This window comes from Haliotis rubra, unplaced genomic scaffold (assembly GCF_003918875.1).
Source record: "Haliotis rubra isolate DU_JTF1 unplaced genomic scaffold, ASM391887v1 Scf77, whole genome shotgun sequence".
In the NCBI taxonomy this organism is placed as follows: Eukaryota; Metazoa; Mollusca; class Gastropoda; order Lepetellida; family Haliotidae; genus Haliotis; species Haliotis rubra.
Window position 1 is genome coordinate 1,688,787 of NW_025767490.1, and position 24,615 is coordinate 1,713,401.

The 24,615-nt window shown below is 40.5% G+C and overlaps 1 protein-coding gene across 1 annotated transcript in view; it reads left to right on the top strand.

Moving 5' to 3' along the window:
* LOC124260583 (histone deacetylase 4-like) overlaps positions 1–24,615 on the top strand; it is a 185,138-nt gene that overhangs the window by 120,453 nt on the left and 40,070 nt on the right. Inside the window, 6 exon segments of the mRNA XM_046694906.1 lie at positions 2,839–2,895; positions 7,493–7,607; positions 8,708–8,828; positions 9,950–10,065; positions 16,238–16,375; positions 23,860–23,969. Of these exon segments, the coding sequence (XP_046550862.1) occupies positions 2,839–2,895; positions 7,493–7,607; positions 8,708–8,828; positions 9,950–10,065; positions 16,238–16,375; positions 23,860–23,969 (657 nt within the window).

Below are 24,615 nucleotides of genomic sequence, written 5' to 3' on the forward strand. Positions count from 1 at the left end.
CATCCTGACCCACCCGTGAAGGTCCGGGTTGGAATATTGATCTTCAGTAACCCATGCTTGTCGTAAGAGGCAACTAACGGGATCGGGTGGTCAGGCTTGCTGACTTGGTTGACACATGTCATCGGTTCCCAATTGCGCAGGTCGATGCTCATGCTGTTGATCATTGGATTGTCTGGTCCAGACTTGATTATTTAGACCGCCGCCATATAGCTGGAATATTGCTGAGTGCGGCGTCCAACTAAACTCACTCACTCACTCACTCACTCATCCTGACCCTGACCCTGTGTCTAGCTGTACCACAACTATTGGTACTTATTCATGCCTCATTAAGGAAGGCCACAGATGGCTGAGTTGTCTAAGTCGAGAGTTGTCACCAAGCTGCCAGTTTTGATTGGTCCTGGGTTCAGATCTCAGATTCATTGAGATTTTGATCCACCCTTGCTGGCCATTAGGAGGCAACTTGTTGAATGGATGGTAGGCTGGTGACATGGGTCATTGCTCCTAGTATCAATCATTGGATTGAGTGGTCATTACAGGCAGCCACTATATAGTTGGAGTATTGCTGAATACGGCATTATTATGTCATGTTCCAATTGATGCTCATGACATCAATCACTGGATTGAGTGGTGATGTCTACAGGCAGCCATCATATGGTTGGAGGTGAGGTGAAATGGGGTTAAACGTCGCACTTAAGAATATTTTGCTAATATGACGACGTGCATACGTGTGTATGTGTGGCTGCTTGTACTAGCCCAGACTGAAGCTGGTTTTACAGCGCTAGCCCACTGAGATACCATGCCGCAGTGAAGCATGAATACCCCACTCAAACACATTATACTGACTCTGATCCGACCAGTCCTTGTTGTACCCATTAATGCCGAACGCCAGGCAGGGACCAACAATTACCATATGTTAACATCTTTTGGTATGATGCGGCGGGGATCGAACCTGCGACCTTCCGCTCTCCGGGCTGACACTCTAACCACTACACCACGGAGGCGGTCTCATACAGTTCGAGTATTGCTGAGTAGATCATTATTATGTCATCATATTCCAATCAATACTCACAATGTCAATCGGGCGGTGGGGTAGCCTAGTGGTTAAAGCGTTTGCTCGTCACGCTGAAGACCCGGGTTTGATTCCCCACATGGGTACAATGTGTGAAGCCCATTTCTGGTGTCCCCCGCTGTGATATTGCTGGAATAATGCTAAAAGCGGCGTAAAACCAACCTCACTCACTGACAATGTCAATCACTGGGTTGTATGACCCAGACTCTCTTATTTACAAACCACCGTCATAACATTGTTGAGTGCGGTGGTCGACAACAAACAACATAGAAATATAATTCAATCTAGCAGTTCTTGACATCTCACAGAGACATTGTCTCAATTTTGTTTATGATACTAAGACAATCTATGTGGAAGTGTATTTGTGCCAGATTTGACTGCATCCTTAAAGCTCTTGTTATGGCTGAGAGATTAACAATGTGGCCCTTGTATAATTTGGATGTGCGTAACTGGGAGATTAGTCACGATGTGGTTTAGGCTTTAACGTGGGACGTGAAACTCTGAATGTAACTGTTCAACTGAACTGAACCAGAAGTGTGGCTGACTGTTTACAGTTGGCGCTGATTTACAAGACAGTTCCAGGAAGCTAATGAGCCCACAATAAGAAGATTATAATACAGCTGTTTATCATATCATGGATTTCTAAGACGCTGTGTATGTCAATCCATTAACTATACAAATGAGGTAAACTGGCAGGAACTATCTTCGTAAGGTGTGTGATATTTATAAAATATAACTTAGCACTGCACCTTTCCTATAGATATAGGGGCAGTGGGGTAGCCTAGTGGTTAAAGCGTTGGCTTGTCACGCCGAAGACCCGGGTTCGATTCCCCACATGGGCACAATGTGTGAAGCCCATTTCTGGTGTCCCCTGCCGTGATATTGCTGGAATATTGCTAAAAGTGGCGTAAAACTAAACTCAGTCAGTCAGTCAGTCAGTATTACATGAAAACATAATTTGTTGACAATCTCTGTGAATATTTGGGTTTGGTTTAGACACATAGTCACACAGGAGTTAGTTTTACAGGAGAGGTCTGTTCAAGAACAGTTATTTTAAAGCAAATTTGAAGCACATGCTCCTACAAGAACAGAAACAGGCTATAGGAGGTTCAAATGTAAAATCTTTCCTTTTATGTCTGGAGAGACCCTTCTGTAGAACATGTCATAGCAGGGACTATGAGTTGATGGTGATGATGGTGTTGTTGGTGTTGATGCAGTATATGGTGATGATGCAGTAAATGGTGATTATGCTGTAAATGGTGATGATATAGTAAATGGTGATGATGCTGTAAATGGTGATGATGCAGTAAATGGTGATGATGCAGTAAATGGTGATGAAGCAGTAAATGGTGATGATGCTGTTAATGGTGATGATGCTGTAAATGGTGATGATACTGTAAATGGTGATGATGCTGTAAATGGTGATGATGCTGTAAATGGTGATGATGCTGTAAATGGTGATGATGCTGTAAATGGTGATGATGCAGTAAATGGTGATGATGCAGTAAATGGTGATGCAGTAAATGTGGTGATGATGCAGTAAATGGTGATGAAGCAGTAAATGGTGATGATGCAGTAAATGGTGATGATGCAGTAAATGGTGATGATGCAGTAAATGGTGATGATGCAGTAAATGGTGATGCAGTAAGTGGTGATGATGCAGTAAATGGTGATGAAGCAGTAAATGGTGTTGATGCTGTATTGTTTGAATGCATTTTGCTAGTGGTATTGTCCTGCCGTAGATTACTCCAGGTTATTGGTCATTGCAGCTACAGAGGCAGCACCTTGAACAGGAACACCAGAAACAAGTCCACCAACTTATCAAGGTGGGTCACCAAGCTCTGCTTCTGTTTCATTCTGTTGGTCCATCTGTCTGTCTGTCCATCCCCATGTTTGTACACACGTGGTTGCTTGGCTCTCCAGGGGCGGATACAGCTTTTTGAGAAAGGGGGGATGCGCACTCTTGAGAAATGGGGGTGCACACTTCATTTTCACCCATTTTCAATGGTCATTTAATAAACTTTCAGGTCAAAAGGGAGGGTGCACACCCTGCACGCCCCCTCTGGATCCGCCTATGCTCTCTTTCATGTTCTCTTTGCTCTTCTCTGGGCCTCTAAGCTTTTCAGTTCTTCCAATCTTCAGGACGGTGGGATTGAGGTTATCACTGTTCTCTCTCCATCTTTGTAGTCTTGTAACCGTGTGATGTTGTTTGTATATTTTATTCCCCATGATGTGCAGTCTGATAATGATGATAGACGTCGGTGCCAATGCAGATCTGCCTGCTTGATGACATTACTTCAGATGATGGTTGATCCACATATACAATTTGTTACCTTAGCTTCAGCATTCCAATGTGAGGATGTGCAGATTTCAGTCCTTGAACTCTGAGCAGGATAATCTCTTTCTAGACTACAGTGGCTTATCTTGGGTTGGTAGTTTTAGAATCTCTCCTTCAACTTGGGTGAATATTTTAGTGATAATCTGGAACTATAGTGCTAGTAAACGAAGGATATAATCTATCAAGTGACCAAATCCACTGTATTATAAGTTTCCCAGCAGCTCTCGATGTCTCTGGAAGAAGGAGATGTTGATTGATTCAGCCAATGGGGAAGTTTCAGGGTGTTGTGGTTAGTGGTTATTTCTTAGTTGAGTTGCAGCTGTTGTTTATTTGTTGTAAAATGCTATTTCCAGTGCAATTTTAGGAATGTGAAAATCTGTTTACTGCAAAGATTTCTCATGTCTGTTTTATTAGGTTATCTGTAAAGATAAGATTAGGATTTTTGTGGTTCCAAACTAACATTGTCTCAAATGTGAAATGGTGCAAGAGGTTTGTGGTTATTTTCAACGAACACAAGGCAACTGACCATGTCAACTTCACATACCTTTTAAGGTTATGGCAGTAGAGATCTAAGAAGTAATATCATATGAAACCCAGTTTCATCAACCAATTCCATTCAAATGTTTTTGTTGAACCAAACTTTGTTACAGAAAATAAATGCATTAACACATCAATATGTTGTGAGGGAGGGAATGAAATTACATGCTAACGAATTATCAATTATAGTTCAGAATCACAGAAAATAGATTGATCTAAGATTTCAAATTGTTATTGTGAACTAATTATAGCACCTAGACAATTGTCATCCTGATGCCTTCTTGTCAATATTGGCTTGCTCAGTCTGTGCAGATCAGTGCCCTTTCGATCTGTCTGATGTTCCATATGATGGTAGATATCTTGGCTTAATATATCTTACATTGATTTCCTTAGCTTAAGCTATTTCTGGATGACTATTTTAGTTGGCCATGGAGGTTGATCAAGCAGTGATTCCTCTAGATAATGGCTTTTCTTGGTGAGATATGTGGGGTTATTTAAGGTAATGGAACTGTTTTGATGCCCATTTTGCACTATTTCTGTCGTATCTATCTAAATTTGGAACACGATTCATTTGAAAAAATGCCTTGTATATTCTGTATCATCCACTTTGATCTTGAGAAATTTAGAGTTTGCTGTGGATATTTTGATTCTGTTTTCAAGTCGAGTTTCGACTGTTGAAAATGTCACCCAAATGCTAAATATAAAAGTTTTAAAAAATGGAACATATTTTTGTGTTTTTAAATTTGTGAGAGATAACAGTATTTGTCATGTTTTAAACATGAGGATACTGAATTTGAATTATTGAGATATCGTAGAAGGTGTTGGATGCTTTGGCTAGAAGTACTGATAGCATGTAATGGTCGTTTGTAAGGAATTGTCATATGCTGGAAACCGTTCACTTGCATCCTGTTTATGACCATATTTAGATTTGTTTCTCTGACTGGATAACTTCTGGAGGAATTCATGAATAAGTGTGAATCTTACAATACTTTCCTGTGTTGGTTAAAGGGATACTATTACCTTTAGAACTTATCTTACTAACATATGTTTGCATTCTTCTTTATGAACCCATCTTACAATGCCAATTATGACCAATCTTTATTCGAGTTGTTATAACATTTACAGAACTATTCACAGTCAATTCATTGGTGATTTTGTTGAGGGTGTCATAAAAAATTTTGTTTTTCATACAAATGTTGTACAGCCCTTTGGTGACCTGAATGTGATGTTGATGTGGCTGTGTTGTCACCTTAATATCTTGTGCAGAAAGTGCTTGAAGGGTTTATTTCAATTCATCCAGAAAAATGAGATACCAAATCTCCAAAAAAAGATGTGCTTTCTCAAAGATATCAATGTGGCATAGCATCTTTCTTTCATTAGTCTTATGTATTTTGAAATATTTAAAAAAAAAAATTAATAATAGACCCATTTTGATTAAAAGTTCTTCATGATATTAAGTAAAAGAAATTGATTTGATAGTTGTATTATACAGTTCCTGTTCAACCTTATTCGTCAGATTTAGTGGGGGTAAAATTTATGTCTTTGGTATATACTTCCTTTTTAAAAGACACCAATTAATAAATATATACAGGAAGAGCTATCTGCTGTACAGATGGGTTTGTGTTCCTCAGGTAGAACTAAATTCAATACTGGTATTTGGGACGATTTGACCCGTGAAGGTCTGGGTTAGAATTGATCTTTAGTAACCCATGCTTGTCGTAAGATGCGACCAATGGGAGCCTAGTAGCTAGAGCGTCCGCTCGTCATGCCCAAGGCACAAGTTCGATGCCCATATGGTTAGAATATGTGAAGCCCATTTCTGGTGCCGTGATATTACTGGAATATTGCTAAAAGCACTGTAAAGCTAATTTCGCTCGCTCTTATATGTTAAGTGGAGAAAACTTTTGATTACTTAAAAGCTAGAAGCACAGGCCCCAACTCACTACAGAATTTGATCTGAATCTTGTGCCTGCAAGTTGAAACTTCCTGTAATACAGTAAGGTGGGATAGCCCAGTTGTTAAAGTGTTCAATCATCACACTAAACATTCGGGTTTGATTCCCAACAAGTGAAAAGTATGCGGCCCATTCACTGATGTTGCTAGAAGACTGACAAAAAGCGGTGTAAAACTATTCTCACTAACACCCTGTATATAATGACACTCCCTTCTGGTACTTGTGATTGTATTGCTACTGGGGGAGTCAGTACAACAGCACTGCACTTCACAACCTCGGGGTTAGTTTAGTACGTCGTTATCAGCCAGATTCTCAGAAGAGATCAGCTATTTTTTCTGTGTGGAAAGACTGACATCCGTGTTTTGTCTATTTATGTAAATATGTGAGGAAAGGGTGTCATACTTGACAAGCGTTAGATCCTGAATAGTCGATAGTATGATTAAGGTTAAAAAACATTGATTGTTTTTCTGTCTATAAAGATAGATAACGCTTGGCAAAACTTGAATCTCAACTTCTCTGAAGTGTGTGATTTGGTTCACTTGTGTGTTGGATGTCATAAGTGTTCTGAACAAATATGGAATATACTCAACTAGTTCTCATCATTTTGAAATTTGTCAGTGCATTTGAAAATTATACCTGTGGTTTGAGTGAATATGGTTTTACATTGCTTTAAAAATATTCCAGCGTTGTCACATCAGAAGGCACCAAAATGGGTCTTTGCATGTTGTAACAATGTTTGGATTTAAACCCAGGCCTTGGACATGACAAGTGACAATGTAACCATGTGGCCACCTGTCCTACCATGCTGGGGGGGGTTGTTAGCCTAGTGGTTAAAGCTTTGGCTCTTCATGCCGAAGACCCGGGTTCGAATCCCCACATGGGCACAATGTGTGAAGCCCATTTCTGGTGTCCCCCGCTGTGATGTTGCTGGAATATTGCTAAAAGCGGCGTAAAACCAAACTCAGTCAGTCAGTCCATGTTGTGGGAAGTCATTTGCAAATGTTTTGTTTTGAACCAAGTTAAGAAGGGGTGCCTCCAGCAATTTCAACCGTAATTAAATACAGTGATCTATTTTATACAGAACACACTTTGCTGTATGTTTTAGTCCAAATGTGTTCAAAGGACTATGACTATAACAAACTAAAAATGGGTGCCCCTTTGAGTTGGTTTAACTGTAGTTTACTGTAGTGAGTGATGAGTTTGGTTTTACGGGGGACACCAAAAATGGGCTTCACACATTATATCCATGTTGGGAATCGAACCCGGGCCTTCGCCGTGATGAGCAAACACTTTAACCACTAGGCTACCCCACCGCCCATAGTTTACTGTAAACACTGTACAGCAGAATGAACTTTTGACAATCATTTGTTGAATTTCTGAATTCATTTCCAATCCCTTACACTTACAAAAACAAAACAGAAAAGAAAAGAACACGCGACAAATGACAAATAATAATACATTTTGCCAAAATTCTGTCCTTTGCTGCTTGACCCCTGCCTTGAGAGACGAGGGGGCGAGAGGGGTGTACCATTAAATCTGGCGCTGGGGATGAGAGCAGGTGGGGTGCTGCTTTCATGGGTCGTTATTGTGTCAGGGTTACTTTGAGCAGCAGCAGCAGAAGAAGTTGGAGCAGCAGCAGCGGATCGAGAAGGAGCTCTTGGAGAAGGAGAGGCTGGAGCAGATCAAGAACAAGAAGAAGACTGAAGAAAGTGAGTTGTCACCCTTGTCCTGTATCGCATGCATAGCATTTCAGTAAACCTAGCCCTTAGTTCCGCATTACCTGTGAAGATCTGGGTTAGAATTGGTCTTCAGCAACCATGCTTGTCTAAAGGCGACCTACAAGATGAGGTGGTCAGGCTGACTGACTTGGTTGACATGTCATCGTATCCCAGTTGCGATGCTGGATGCTGGATGCTCATGATGTTGATAACTGGATTGTCTGGTCCAGACTTGATTATTTACAGACCACCACCATATGGCTGGAATATTGCTGAGTGCGGTGTTAAACAAGTAAACAAACAAAGGACACTACTCGCCCATGTCTGTATCTTTACTCTTTATCTGTACAGCTTTTGATATCAATAGTCAATGTTAGTGCTGTGTGCCTTATCCTCTTCAACCGCCTCCGTGGTGTAGTGGTTAGAGCGTCCACCCGGAGAGTGGAAGGTCGCGGGTTCCATCCCCGACCACGTCATACCAAAAGACGTTAAAATATGGTACTTGTTGGTCCCTGCCTGGCGCTCGACATTAATGGGTACAACAAGGACTGGTCGGCTCGGAGTCAGTATAATGTGTCTGAGTGGGGTATTCATGCTTCACTGCGGCATGGTATCTCAGTGGGCTAGCACTATAAAACCAGCTTCAGTCTGGGCTAGTACAAGCAGCCGCACATACACACGCATGCACGTCGTCATATGAGCGAAATATTCTCAAGCACGACGTTAAACCCAATTCCACCACCACCACCACCTTTCAGCATGAGATAACAAATATGCTTGAAAATGCTTAAACCCTGTTGGGATTCTTGGTAAGAATTGGTCTCCAGCAATCTAAGCTAGTCATAAGCAGCAACTAAAAGGAACATGTGGACTAGACTTAATATCATGTCCTTGTTCCCTGATTACATCAATCGTTGCTCACAATATTGATCACAGGATTGTCTGGTCCAGACTTAATGTGTTTAAAGGCAGGCATCATATAGCTGAAATATTGCAGAGTTGATGTTGACCAACAAACAAAACCATTCAGATGCTTCAGGTGAGATGAAAAAAGAAAAATGCTATTCCTGATTTCGTCTTTTTTAATTCAGGTGCCGTTGCATCTACTGAGGTCAAGCAGAAGCTTCATGAATTTGTCCTCACCAAGAAGCAGCGCGAAGCTGCCGTCCGAGAACTGACCACAGGGTCACCACCACAGTTCCGACACCCATGGTAGGTCATCATGCATTCCTTTCAGCATTGAACCTGGGGACAGAATTCCATAGGGAAGCACAGTGGGCCAAGTGTTTGACAGCTGGGTTCTGGTGGGAGCAATTGCCATATCTGACTTGCTGGGTCAATCAAATTTGGTTAGATGAATACGTGTGATTTCACTTTTCTTCACAAGGTCTGAAACTTGGTGCTTACTTTATTGAGAAGGAATTTGTGGTGCACTTTGAAAGGAGCCGTCACCATGTTTTGTCCTTGATTTGGTATTGACCAGTAGGTCCATGTGATGTGATTTCTTTATTTGATTGGTCATGGACCATTGTGAAATATTTAGGTGCAGAGTCCGTACCAGCAAAATGGTGATCTGGTGGCCACCATGTCTTCTGGATGGGCATTTGCTTGCTGCCCTTCAAGGCTTACCTTGAGCCTTTTCATGAGGCTTACTACAAAGCTTATCATTGGGCTTACTGTTTGGCTTACCATTTGGTTGTCTGGCTCCCAGACATACAGAATACATTAAGACAGAAGTCCAACATTAGTCTTTAATGACTGGGCAAGTGTAGATTGCCTTATCTAAAAAATTTACAATTCATTCATTCATTCATTCATTCATTCATTCATTCATTCATTCATTCATTCATTCATTCATTCATTCATTCATTCAAAGATGTGTATTATATAAATAAGGTAACCTTATTTTAGGAACTAAGTACCAGTCTTACCATTTGGCTTACCATGAGCTTACCATGTTTTTACCTTGTGCTTACCGTGTTTTTACCTTGTGCTTACTATGTTTTCACCATGTGACCCGTGAAGGTCCGGGTTAGACTTGATCTTCAGTAACCCATGCTTGTCGTAAGAGGCGACTAACGGATCGGGACTGGGTTGACACATGTCATTGTATCCCAATTATGTAGATCGATGTTCATACTGTTGATCCCTGTATTGTCTGGTCCAGACTCGATTATTTACAGACAACCGCCATGTAGCTGGAATATTGCTGAGTGCTCACTCACTCACTCACTCATTTACCATGTGCTTGCTGACCCTGTGCTTAACATGCTTATTCTTAGAAGTTCAGTGTTCCTTCCTGAAGACAATTAACATGCAAGTTTGTTTGACAGGGTACCAAACCAGGGGTCCCTGGAACAGAGTTCCCCCCCTCAGAGTAACTTGTCCCCTCCGTACCCGCCCGGAATGCTGGGAAAATATGATGATGACTTCCCTTTACGAAAAACTGGTAAGTGCGCTGTTGTTGATCTGTCTAGATTTAGATACGGAATGAATTGAGAAGTGCCACTTTTGAGTTGGAATGGTTGATTTTTGTTTGGTTTTCTTTGGATGAATGTGCAAATATAGAATCTCACAAGCAAATTTGGCAGCTTGCTCAGCTTTTTTAATGGAAAACATTCCTGGAAGATAAGAATGTGTCACATTTACTGTCAAAGTATCAAATATGTTTTTAATAGAAACATTTACTCCCAAAATCAAATTAAAATATTGTAAAAAGACATCCATGGAAATTTGAAATGGTTTTGAGCAAATTCTCTTTCTGGACAAAATATGGAAGTCTATTGAGTTCAGAAAATTATGAGTCATTGATGGACCTCCCTCCAAGATGTTACTCAACATCACTATTTGATTTGGTAAGAAGTCTGTTATGCTGTCTTACAATGTATTCATGATGTGAAGAATACTGTAGACATTTGGCGTGAAAAGAAAAATTGTTTCAAGAGTTGAGAACAAATATATGGTTTTTGCTGTTATATTCAAATCCAAAATAATGTAATTTTATTCAATAATATTGTTGATATGAGTTAAGAACAAATATATTTTTTCACCATTATATCCAAATCCAAAATAATGTAATTTTATTCGATAATATTGTTGATATGAGTTAAGAACAAATATATTTTTTCACCATTATATCCAGGTAAAAAAATAATGTAATTTTATTCAATAATATTGTTGATATGAGTTAAGAACAAATATATATTTTCATCATTGTATCCAAATCCAAAATAATGTAATTTTATTCAATCATATTGTTTATATGAGTTAAGAACAAATATATATTTTCACCATTGTATCCATATCCAAATATAATGATCATGCATTAAAAAATAATGTATTTAAAAGTAAACAACAAATATATTTTTTTGCTGTTACATCCAAATCCATGTACATTGTACACACATTCTGTGAAGCTTGTATAGCAACACATGTTTTAATAAGGTGTATTGTTTTGGTTCTCTTGTCAACCAAATGTTATTGATCAGTAGGGGCGGTGGGGTAGCCTAGTGGTTAAAGCGTTGGCGCGTCACGCCGAAGACCCGGGTTCGAATCCCCACATGGGTACAATGAGTGAAGCCCATTTCTGGTGTCCCCCGCCGTGATATTGCTGGAATATTGCTAAAAGCGGCGTAAAACCAAACTCAGTCAGTCAGTATTGATCAGTAAATTAATATTCTCAATTCTTCAGGTAATATTTACTCATGTCTTTTGCTAAATAAAGAATGACGGGAGACTCTGTTTTCAAGATTGTGAACAGTGATTCATTTTAAATGTTTTTTAATGAACATTTGGATATATACAGGAACAAAAATCTTCTTCTTAATCCACATGATTTTACAGAAAAATGACAATCCATATTAACGGCACTAATTTGTAGGGTTTTTAAATGAAATCCCTCAAAATAATCATAGTAAAATGTTATATTTTGGTCAAAGTGTCCTTGGAATGAATAGGAAGGAAGAAAGGCAATAGCTGAGGCAAACTGACATGGCTATACTTTATTTGTATATTTGAATGGAATCTCTGAAAAAGATTATTGGAAAAAGAAAAGCTGGATGTATATTTGGGTACAAGTATCCTCAGAATTGATAAGAAGCAAGATAGACTTTGACTGAGGCAAACTGATACCTAAATTAGTAACCTTCATTGATACTTTTCCTATGTAATCTCTATGAAAAATTAATATGAGAGAAATATGGACATATATTTGGGTGCAAGTGTCCCTAGAATGGTTTGGACTCACGACTTGCATTGCTAGAGACAAACCAATGGGGCTATTTTATGGTGATACTTTTTTCTACGGACTCCCTGTAAAAGATAGTTCTAAAAGAGAAAGATAGGCCTATATTTGGGTACATGTGTCCCAAGAATGGACAGGAAGCTCAATGTTCAAGCACTATCAGGTTTTCTTCAAATATTGATTGCAACTCCCACACTTTCGCTGATCCAGGTCAACTAGGAATACAGTCCACGCAGCTCATCTTATGAAGTAACTTTGAGCAGGCTGCCTCTGTGTTTTCCTTGTTTTGCCTGAGTGTATTCTCCCCTTCGATGTGTGCATGCTAATAACTTAATGTTGTGCTCTTAATCTGGCCTGTCATCAGTACATGTGCATGTCATTTGGGTCACAGGTAAACATTTCATTGTATCTCAAACAATGACAATAGGAGGCAGTAATGTTTCTGCGAACTGTTGTAAAAATGTTTGTTCAACCAATAACTTGAAAACTATTGGTCAAAATATTTTCAAATTTGGTTAGCAGATTTTTTGTGTACTGGAGAGGGTCAGTGCAACATTTGGTTCAGATTTCCTTATTTTTTAAGAGTTGTGTCAATTTAGATATTTTGAACTAGTGGGACTTTTTGTTCAACCAACTTGAACATATTTAATGGATTGTTTTCAAATTTGGGAGTGACCATTTATATCTATAGGACTGACTGAGTTTAGTTTTACGCCGCTTTTAGCAATATTCCAGCAATATCACGGGGGGACACCAGAAATGGGCTTCACACATTGTACCCATGTGGGGAATCGAACCCGGGTCCTCAGCGTGACGAGCCAACGCTTTAACCACTAGGCTACCCCAGCCCCTATATCTATAGGAAAGGTGCAGTGCTAAGTTATATTTTAATAGTTCTTATTTTTCGAGAATTATCACAAATTACATCTCTTGAACTTGAAAAAAGTCCCACGTTAAATATGATCAACCTCTACAATAATATAATGGACGTCTTTCAGATTTGGGTAATGGATTCTTTGGTTATGGGAAAGGCACAATGCAATGTTTGATACAGATATTGTTTTTTTTGTCAATGATAATCATTATTAATTGTTGTTTAACTGAAGTCACATTTGGGGGTATTAGTAGGCATTGCTCCGACTTTTTCGCTTGTATTTTCTTTTCTTGAAATTATTGGAGACCAGTGTGTGAAATAGTCACAAACATTGCAGACCAGGTGGGCTAGCTAGCCTAAATATTTAATGTGTTCATTTTTCCAGAAATATTATTCTGGGAAGGTTTCAATTGAAAAAAAATCATGCTGGAAATGAGAGATAAATATCATAAAGAGGATAACTCTCATCTTGCAACCTTGACGTGTCATGGATATTAATTTGAGTTTTGAGTTTTGATGGTCGTATTGAACTTTGAAAACTGAGCTTTTTAAATTTTGATGAACCAAAAAGTGTGCATAAAAACACATTGTAAATTTCAGAAGCTAGTCAGGTATGATTTTCAGAATCTTCGGCCAGCAAATTTGTTGCCATGGGCTTTTGGGCAGACGGCTGTTTTGCACACTGTGAGATCAACTACATTTGGAGATAATGACTCATTCTGGAAGTTTAAGATACATTTCAATATCGTATGAACTCTCAGCACCAAGGCATATTTGGTCTTGAGACAGAGTAATGATGACATTGTACAGACAAATGATGTGGCTTCTTGCTAAATGATTAGTCAGGGGTTAGACTTTGGACGGTGTCAGAAATGGGGGTCATTTGGGATTTTCTTGGCAACCTGAAACTCTGAATTTGTTTCCATTTTGGAATATTTGTTTTGAAATAATTATTTATTTAGGCTATTGTGAAACATGTCCGACTCTTGTTAACCAATTTTTGAATGCTTATAGTTGTAAACAAGTTTGTTTTGTCCAATGAAAGCACACACTGTTTTGTGTTACTGTTTTGTGGTCCAATCTGTAGCTGACTTCAGTTCTTTACATCCTAAATTTTCATTTAAAACATATTTATAGATAGCAGTTTTTTTAAGGCATGTTTTCCAAGTTTATTTTCAATAAATGTTAATAATTCTATGAATTCGAATGATTTTTCAAAGCTTAATGGCTTCTTTTTAAATAAAAGGCAATATTTTTGGTCAAATAAATGAAATTATTTATCAAGTTCTTATCAGGATTATTGATTAGCATCCTTTAATGTTCATTTGTATCTCAAGATTTGCTGTCATATCACCCATACATTTGCATCTCAGTAATTAAATTGATTTACTAAAGAAAACATCAAGCTCATTTTGCTTTTAACAAACTAATAGTTAAGTTTTTTAAACCAAGGAAGGGCATATCTCAAGAATTCATTTTTAAACTTAACATTCTTATGTATTCAGTAAAATGAAATTCGAAGAGTAAAAAAAATTCTTACTGACTTCTAAACGACTTGCTTGTTGTATCTCATCATCGTATACAAATGATTGTTTAAGCGGTGCTGCAACAAATCTCTCATTAACTTTTCTTCAGTAGTTATAGTGCTTTAATCAATCCCAATTTATTTCCAAGTTATGGCAGTTTATTTTTTAGTGAATTTACTAAACGATTTATAGCTGAAAACACAGATTTTTAAAATGTATATCAATGGCTCATTAAATCTGCATTTCATTCTGCTAAAGCTGTCTTTGAAAAATACATTCTTGTTTAAGTCATTTAACATAGAACTTGTGCCTACTCTGATACTCTGCCAGGAATGGTTAATTAAGCCGAGATATTTTTGAAACGTCTATTTTCTCCTGTTTTCCTCTTGTTCAACTCAAAGGCCAGATAGATGGGCCGTGTTTTGTTTCCCAGTGTATTTATAGCTTTTCCATGCTCGTAGTCGGAGAATGAAGAAACAAAATGAATCGTTGCCGTTAGCAACTGGCTAGTATCAAAGTGGATGAAACGAAAGAGGCCCCACAGGAGTGGGTGGCTGTCTCATGTGTCTGATTCTTATGATGTTGATACAGGGTGAAATACTTACTTTAATGCTTCCAGACACTACAGAGTATCTGTCTAGTTGTAATGTCAGGTGTATGAATTGAAATAGCGGGAACAGTCCAAGTTCAAGAAGGGTTGATTGTTTGAGATGTTGAGGAACAGCGGGTTGATGAATATTTCAAGCAATTTGAGGAAACGTTAGGATGTAAACTTGGCATTTTCTCTAAGCGACCATTGGGAATGATATAAAATATACTGCTCAAAAGAAGTTAAGGATGACCTGATGATATAACTATAGTTGAAAGAACTTGGTGATCCTTGATTTCTTCAGAGTAGTGTATCTCATTGCATGGTTATGAACGTGTAAATAGATAATGATTCTCTACCTCATCAGTGTTATGTTAACGTTATTAAGTTCTGGAACAATATTTGGATGTGATTTCCTAAGAGAACTATGATAGTCACCTTCCACGAAATCAGTCTTCAAACTCTCATTGCTAATACATGATTTGTTTCTAAATGTCATTTCTAACATAAGATGCCTAAATACTTCACATGGCTGTATATCATTATCAGGAAGTTTCCATGGTGCTGCTTTCTTGTAGACTACTTCCATTAACAGAAGTAACATTTCACCTTTATCTTGGTATTTTCCACCATCGTAAATCTGTCATAATATTACAATACTGATCTTAACAAATGCCAAAAACATTCTTTGGAAATAAAAAAAGGCTTCAGATTGAAATATTTGGTGGGAAAGACCTTTGCTATTCAAGATGTGTTGATGGCAACTAGCCTCCTACGTAGATGAAATGTGATAAACATAATATTCAAAAGTAACCAGTGAAAAAATAATCACATCTGCAGCAGTCTAATATTTCTGTCCATCATTATAAGCAACAAATTGTGTTTTTGTGTTTGATCATATGATATGTCTTAATGACAATGTGTTTCTTTATTCAGTTTTAATGGCTGCTGCACATTACTAGATATAAAAATGTATTGAATACTCAACATTACTGTAACTAACTCGGGTCTTTGATGTTATTGTTAACATGGTTTGATATGAAGCAAACTCATGAAGTCCTTGTTCAAATGTTTTCTGACAATGTGTTTTAAATGGAATAATGTATTTAGGATGTAAATAAGACCAAAAATTTTTTATTAAATTGATTGATTGAAATGGTGGATTGTTGAAAGTACAATTTGTTTTATGTTGACTGAATGTAGACATGCTATGTGTAAGTACAGAAAAACTTGAAATTGAAAGCTTTAGAAGCACAGACCTATCCTGAGATTGTTGCAGTGGAAGGGTTTTCATGTTATGTATAATTATACTTGATTAGTTGATGTCTTTCTTTCAGACAGCAGCTGCCTGCAGACATTACATAAGTATTACCCATTTGTCGATTTCAGCATCTGAGCCAAATATTCTTAAAGTGCGCTCGGCTTTGAAGCAGAAATTGGAAACACGTCGCATAATTACCCACAGTCCTCTAGTTCGGAGACGGGACAAAGGACCATTACAACTTAAGCGTAAAACTCCTCTATCAAGTACGTACTTGTACGGTCTCTGGTCAGTTGTTATTGTTATAAGCTTTGATTCACAACGCGGGTACTAATTACTCTTTTAATCATTATTTACCATGCAAAGGATATATTGTTGTTAAACCATGTTTCTACTGACGTCACACATAGTTATAACATGTCTGCTTTGGTGTGAGGACGTTCTAGTGGAAGTCCTCGAGGATGACTTTAAGGTGGTTATTCAAGGGAGTTAACTCAAAAGAAATATCATCCAGTAAGTTGGTCATGTGATTTGATCATGTGACGGAGTCATGTGACCTGCCTGTTCAAGTACCCTTGTGACCTTGACCTTGAACCCAGCTAACCACCCTTCCCAAGAGTTTGTCCGCATGGCGAATGATTGATTGCAAATTGTTTACATTAACATACACAGCCATTGGCAAGTCGGAAATAACAAACGTAAATAACAGCAGTTAGAGGTTGGATTGAAGTGTGACATTTGTTTTTTGCATGAATTAGACTTTGAAACTAACATTTCTTTTACCATTTACGTATGTCAAGGCGTGAGTTATTGCTCACACGATATAAGGTTAACTAGCATTTTTTCTTTGCCCATTTAGATGCTATAACTGAGATATGTTGTGGATGATATGATTTATGTTTAAACAAAAAACATATTTGGCTTATTTTCAAGCTGGTATCTAAAAGCATTGCAACATGTGGAATTTGGATGTTTGCCAGGTGAATCAAGGAATTTCATACCAGGGAAAACGCAATCTGCTCTGTGCAGAGTTTTCATCACATTAACTTCAGTGTGGGTATGTTATCTAATATGTGGTACTTTTACATCAGTCTGGAGATTCAATTGCGGAAAGAATTTTCATAATGTGAGTTCACAGAAGATTTGTGAATGGTACTCTGAAGCTCAAAATGTTTGGCATGGTAGATGCTATTTGGAGAATGAGCATCCTGCATCCAGAAGGAAAGCAGCAGGTCATTCCAACAGTACATCTTCGTGAAAAATAAGGGATGGCTTGTAGGATTGCTTCTTATAGTACTTTGGAGATGGTTTCTTCTTTCTCAAAAGAAAGAGAACATATTGCTTCATGCAACTCTTCCCAAGGTCTTTCAGAGTTGAACTGAACCTCATGCAGATCTTCCCATGGTATTCCAGGCCAGTGAAAGTTCACTGAACCCCCTGCAACTCTTCCCATGGGATTTCAGGGCAGTATAGTTGCCTATAGCCTCATGTAGCTCTTCCCATTTGATTTAAGGGCAGTACAGTAGCCCCAAACCTCCTGCAATTCTTCCTGTGGGATTTGCAGGGCAGTATAGTTGCCTATAGCCTCATGTAGCTCTTCCCATTTGATTTAAGGGCAGTACAGTTGCCGTGAACCTCCTGCAACTCTTCCCATTGATTTCTGGACAGTAGAGTTGCCATGAACCTCCTGCAACTCTTCCCATTGATTTCTGGACAGTAGAGTTGCCGTGAACCTCCTGCAACTCTTCCCATTGATTTCTGGACAGTAGAGTTGCCGTGAACCTCCTGCAACTCTTCCCATTGATTTCTGGACAGTAGAGTTGCCCTGAACCTCCTGCAACTCTTCCCATTGATTTCTGGACAGAAGAGTTGCCGTGAACCTCCTGCAACTCTTCCCATTGATTTCTGGACAGTAGAGTTGCCCTGAACCTCCTGCACTCTTCCCATTGATTTCTGGACAGAGAGTTGCCGTGAACCTCCTGCAACTCTTCCCATTGATTTCTGGACAGTAGAGTTGCCCTGAACCTCCTGCAACTCTTCCCATTGATTTCTGGACAGTAGAGTTGCCCTGAAGCAACTCTTCCCATTGATTTCTGGACAGAGGAGTTGCCGAACCTCCTGCAACTCTTCCCATTGATTTCTGGACAGTAGAGTTGCCCTGAACCTCCTGCAACTCTTCCCATTGATTTCTGGACAGTAGAGTTGCCGTGAACCTCCTGCAATTCTTCCCATTGATTTCTGGACAGTAGAGTTGCCGTGAACCTCCTGCAACTCTTCCCATTGATTTCTGGACAGTAGAGTTGCCCTGAACCTCCTGCAACTCTTCCCATTGATTTCTGGACAGTAGAGTTGCCCTGAACCTCCTGCAACTCTTCCCATTGATTTCTGGACAGTAGAGTTGCGTGAACCTCCTGCAACTCTTCCCATTGATTTCTGGACAGTAGAGTTGCCATGAACCTCCTGCAACTCTTCCCATTGATTTCTGGACAGTAGAGTTGCCGTGAACCTCCTGCAACTCTTCCCATTGATTTCTGAACAGTAGAGTTGCCCTGAACCTCCTGCAACTCTTCCCATTGATTTCTGGACAGTAGAGTTGCCGTGAACCTCCTGCAACTCTTCCCATTGATTTCTGGACAGTAGAGTTGCCGTGAACCTCCTGCAACTCTTCCCATTGATTTCTGGACAGTAGAGTTGCCCTGAACCTCCTGCAACTCTTCCCATTGATTTCTGGACAGTAGAGTTGCCGTGAACCTCCTGCAATTCTTCCCATTGATTTCTGGACAGTAGAGTTGCCGTGAACCTCCTGCAACTCTTCCCATGGATTTCTGAACAGTAGAGTTGCCCTGAACCTTTGTAACTCTTCCCATTGATTTCTGGACAGTAGAGTTGCCGTGAACCTTTTGTAACTCTTCGCATGGAATTCCACGGCAGACTGTTCATTTTTCTCTCTGTTTAACTGGGCCCCATTCCTCAAAGCGATTGTAGCGCTACGACAGTCGTAAGTCTATGTTAAAGCATGGGAGTTACGATCATCGTAGCGCTACGATCGTTTTGAGGAACGGGGCCCTGGGCTGTAAATGTTGCCAGTTGAAATACATCTGTAATATTGCTGACTGATGTAAACTTCACGTGTGTGATTGACCTTCAATGCCAGAGTCATCTTCTCATCAAGAGGCCAGTAGATAGAGCTGGCAGATACGTGATAATGGCTGAGGAATTTGATATGAGGACATATTGTAGAAATAGTGCCACACTGAAGTGCCACTACTGCTTAAGTGCCTTACTCATACAGGGAAACTGACATTGTTGACAAGGAACACACACATTCGCCTAAACTCTCTGTCTGTCTGTTTCTCTCTCTCTCTCTCACACACACACACGGGCTTACACACACATGGATAAACACTCAAGTGTATTAGCTTACACTTTTACGTACTCTCTCTGTCTCTCTCTCTCTCTCTCACACACACACACACACACACCAGCTTACACACATGGATAAACTCTCATGTTTATTAGCTTACTTTTACGTACTCTGTCTCTGTCTCTCTCTCTCTCTCTCTCTCTCTCTCTCTCTCTCTCTCTGTCTGTCTGTCTCTCACACACACACACACACACGGCTTACACACACATGGATAAACTCTCATGTTTATTAGCTTACACTTTTACGTACTCTGTCTCTGTCTCTCTCTCGCTGTCTCTCTCTCTCTCTTTCTCTCTCTCTCACTCTCTCTCTCTCTCTCTCTCTCTCTCTGACGTTCTCACACAGTGACTTGCATGCTCTTTCCTGCTATTTACTGTTTATCTCTTAAGGTGTTAACTTATGACCATTAGTTGGAACATACCCTACTTACACAGCACTATCATTGTCAGTTTAACTGTGAGGGTAGCTGCTACAGTACCCTTCATAGGGGCACAGCTTGTGAGTGAGTGAGTGAGTGAGGTTTTGAGGTCTGCAACCTTCAGCCGTGCCCTTTGTTCTGACATTCTTCACTTAATTGCTGTACTGTGGCTGCTCCTGTCTCCATCGTCCACACACTGCAAATTACGAGAGATTTAGCGTGAACTTTATAAATGTCTTCACAATGGTGGGAAATGTGATGAGTGCACATTGCCAAGGACAGGGTCGGCTTGACCTGGTAATCGGATGAAGGCAGTAAGATCTAGGAGACTGCTATGTTCTCTGAATTATTTACTAACATGGACTTTTCCTGACTCCCATCTTGATGCTGTCAGGCGTTTGTGCTCTGGTAAGCACACACTATACACCTGATCATTGTCCAGTTTGTTCTAGTGGATAGAGCATCTGAAAAGAAGGCTGGTGGTACGATCCCTACATGTTCAAAGATGGTGAGGTGAGGTGAAATTGGGTTTAACGTCGTGCTTGAGAATATTTCGCTCATATGACGACGTGCATGCGTGTGTATGTGTATGTGTGGCTGCTTGTACTAGCCCAGACTGAAGCTGGTTTTATAGTGCTAGCCCACTGAGATACCATGCCGCAGTGAAGCATGAATACCCCACTCAGACACATTATACTGACTCCGAGCCGACCAGTCCTTCTTGTACCCATTAATGCCGAGCGCCAGACAGGGACCAACAAGTACCATATTTTAACGTCTTTTGGTATGACGCGATCAGGGATTGAACCCGCGACCTTCCGCTCTCCGGGCAGACGCTCTAACCACTACACCACGGAGGCGGTCATTCAAAGATGGTACCAGACCATCATTAATGGTATGAACCAATCACTGCCTGGCCTTGTGTCAGCATACCGTGTCTGAATGGGTTTCCGTGTAAAACTACAGCCTGGGATCTCAGCCGTCTTGCACTATAAAACTGATATTGGTCACAAACATGCTTGCACATTGCTGTATAAGACGTACAACTTAATTAAGTTCCAGACGAATCTGTCCAGACATTCTCGTGGCCTCCTCAGCCATCGTAAGTGATCCTTTCAATTGTGGTTATAACTCTTCTTTGTCTGCGTCCCATCCCATCTGCGGGATCAATCAAACCCATGTCGGTCTCTTTCTTTACCACAGTAGGTAGTGTAGTAGCTCAGTGATTAAAGTGTTTGCTCATCATGCCAAACACTTGAGTTTGATTCCCGACATTTGTGAAATGTGTGCCATTTCTGGTGTGAGAATTGATGGAATATTGCTAAAAGTGGTGTAGAAACTTTCTCTCCCACTCTTCTGTGCAGTTAGCGACCTGTGAAGATCCGGGGTAGAATAGGTCTTCAGCAACCCATGCTTTCCACAAAAGGCGACTATGCTCGTCGTAAGAGGTGACTAACGGGATCAGGTGGTCAGGCTCGCTGACTTGGTTGACACTTGTCATCAGTTCCCAATTGCACAGATCGATGCTCATGCTGTTGATCACTGGATTGTCTGGTCCAGACTCGATTATTTACAGACCGCTGCCATATAGCTGGAATATTGCTGAGTGCGACGTAAAACTAAACTCACTCACTCACTGTTCAGTTAGCAGTGGAGGATAGTTCAATGGGCTTGCTGCAGCATTTCCCTCTGAACAGTTGCCTCCCTTGGCAGTACCAGAATCAGCTGGTCATGAGTACCCTGCCCAAGCTGGGGGGTTTCCAGAGTGGTTGATGCTGAGTGGACTTTCTTGACACAGCTGACACATGGTATTCGCTTCACCCCAGAGGACAGTCATCCATCATGGTTTGATCTCAGTACTGCACTCTTTCACTTCTACAGTGTCAGGAGTTGTGGATTTATCCCACTGACCACTTGTTACTTTACTCGCAACCCATGAAGATCCGGGTTAGTCTTTAGCTTATTGTAAGGGGCGACTAAAGGGATCAGGTGGACTGATGCCAGTGTATGAAATAAGCCAAAAACCAACCTGACATCAGGGCGGGTAACTTCAAAATGTTACCAGCCCAAAATGGATTTAACCAGACCAGACAATCCAAAGAGAATAACTCAAGTTTTAGTTACAATGAAAAATTAAAGATATGGTGAATTTACTCAGATGTATGGAACATGATATCTAAACATTTTACCAGACCATTGGGCTGGCGAGCTGTAAATGTAGACCGTCCGTCAGAAATCTAGCCCGTCTCTTTACCAGACCATCGGGCTGGCGAGCTTTAAATGTAGACCGTCTGATGGGCCTTATTTCATACACTGCTGATGCTCATGCTGTTGATCACTGGATTGTCTGGTCCAGACTTGATTATTTACAGACCGCCATCATATAGCTGGAATATTACTGAGAGCGGCGTTAAACAACGAACAAACAGACTGGCATATATAGCCACATGAAAGTTTGTAAATCCAACAGTATAAGCTTACTGCCGGTCCATACAGTGAATTATCATTGTTTTTTATGATGGACCAATTTTCCAGAGTTTTTGTATAATTACAAAAAACACTGGGGAGGATGGGAAGTGCATCAGTACTTGACAGGATCATGCTGATGAGGAGATGGCCTCCACACAGTCATCTGATTGCCGCTGTCATAGCTTCACCTCACTTCATCTAAGACCGCCTCCGTGGTGTAGTGGTTAGAGCATCTGCCCGGAGAGCGGAAGGTCACGGGTTTGATCCCCGACCGCGTCATACCAAAAGACGTTAAAATATGGTACTTGTTGGTCCCTGTCTGTCGCTCGGCATTAATGGGTACAACAAGGACTGGTCGGCTCGGAGTCAGTATAATGTGTCTGAGTGGGGTATTCATGCTTCACTGCAGCATGGTATCTCAGTGGGCTAGCACTATAAAACCAGCTTCAGTCTGGGCTAGTACATGCAGCCGCACATACACATACACACACGATGCATCGCACCCATCACACTGAAGACCTGGGTTCGATTCCTCACATGGGTACAACATGTGAAGCTTATTTCTGGTGTCCCCGCTGTGATATTGCTGGAATATTCCTGAAAGTGGCATAAAACTAAACTCACTGACTCACTTCTGAAGCAGTCATCTAAAGCATCGCAATTCGTGATGCAGATTGGCATCTCTTGGGCACACCAGAAATGTAGGTTCGAACCCCAATGTGGCCTGATTCTGTCTCTGTACATATCTGGACCTGACTCCAAGCAGTGAGTGACGCCAAACTGGTAAACACCTTAGACCCGAATCGCCAGCTGTCATATAATACTGTTCCAAGCGGCGTTAAACCCAACTTACTCGCTTCCTTCTGAAGCTGAGGACCGCCTCCGTGGTGTAGTGGTTAGAGCGTCTGCCCGGAGAGCGGAAGGTTGCGGGTTCGATCTCTGACCGCTTCATACCAAAAGACGTTCAAATATGGTACTTGATGGTCCCTGCCTGGCGTTCGGCATTAATGGGTACAACAAGGACTGGTCGGCTTGGAGTCAGTATAATGTGTCTGAGTGGGGTATTCATGCTTCACTGCGGCATGGTATCTCAGTGGGCTAGCACTATAAAACCAGCTTACGTCTGGGCTAGTACAAGCAGCCGCACATTCACATACACACTCATGCACGTCGTCATATGAGCGAAATATTCTCAAGCACGACGTTAAACCCAATTTCACCTCACCTCATCTGAAGCTGAGACCTCACACAATTGTTGGCAAATTTCGTTTTAAGAAATGGGGTCCCCACTGTCAACACAAGCTCCTTTTATTTAGTTAACAAGACTTATTTGCTCTAATTCTGCCATGATGACAACAAAACATGTTTGAGACTACATAATCAGATTTTTTCCAGTGCCTTGATAAAAGATTCAGGTATTTCTGATTGATCTGTTGCAGTTGAGACCGGAGTTTGTAGTAGTAATCCAGATTCGGGGCCCAATTCACCAGCAGGAAGCTCCCATGGTGCACTGCCCAATGGGAGTCTGTCATCACTCCACTCTAAGGAGGTAAGTCAGTTTGACGGCCAGGCTAGCTATTCTCGAAACGTTCGTAGCCCTACGAACTTCTTAAACCCATTCTTAACACATTGACTACGATCAAAGATAAGAATTCTTAAGACTACGAACGTTTTGAGAATAAGGGCCCAGTACCAGTTTGAACTCTACAGCAGGTGCAGTGCTAGCCAAAAGAACAATTATTGATATTGCTATGTTCAAATTTAGTCTGTCCTTGAAATGGAGTCATGCTGCTCTTGTATAATATCCCTGAAATGTGTTTATATATTTTAGTGCAGAAGTATGTTTTTTGTGGGGCACAGATTTAGTTATCTCACATAAAACCCAACAGACTGTTGAATGAATATATTGATGTAACAGTTGGTGGACAAAAAGTAGTATTGATCATGTGTTATTTGTAATATAAATGTTTAATATAAGCTCTAGAGAGTGCCGTCTGTTCTGGGGGTAGCTTAGTGGTTTAAAGCATCACCCGGGGCGGTGGGGTAGCCTAGTTGTTAAAGCGTTGGCTCGTCACGCCGAAGACCTGGGTTCTATTCCCCACATGGGTACAATGTGTGAAGCCCATTTCTGGTGTCCCCCGCCGTGATGTTGGTGGAATATTGCTAAAAGCGGCATAAAACCAAACTCAGTCAGT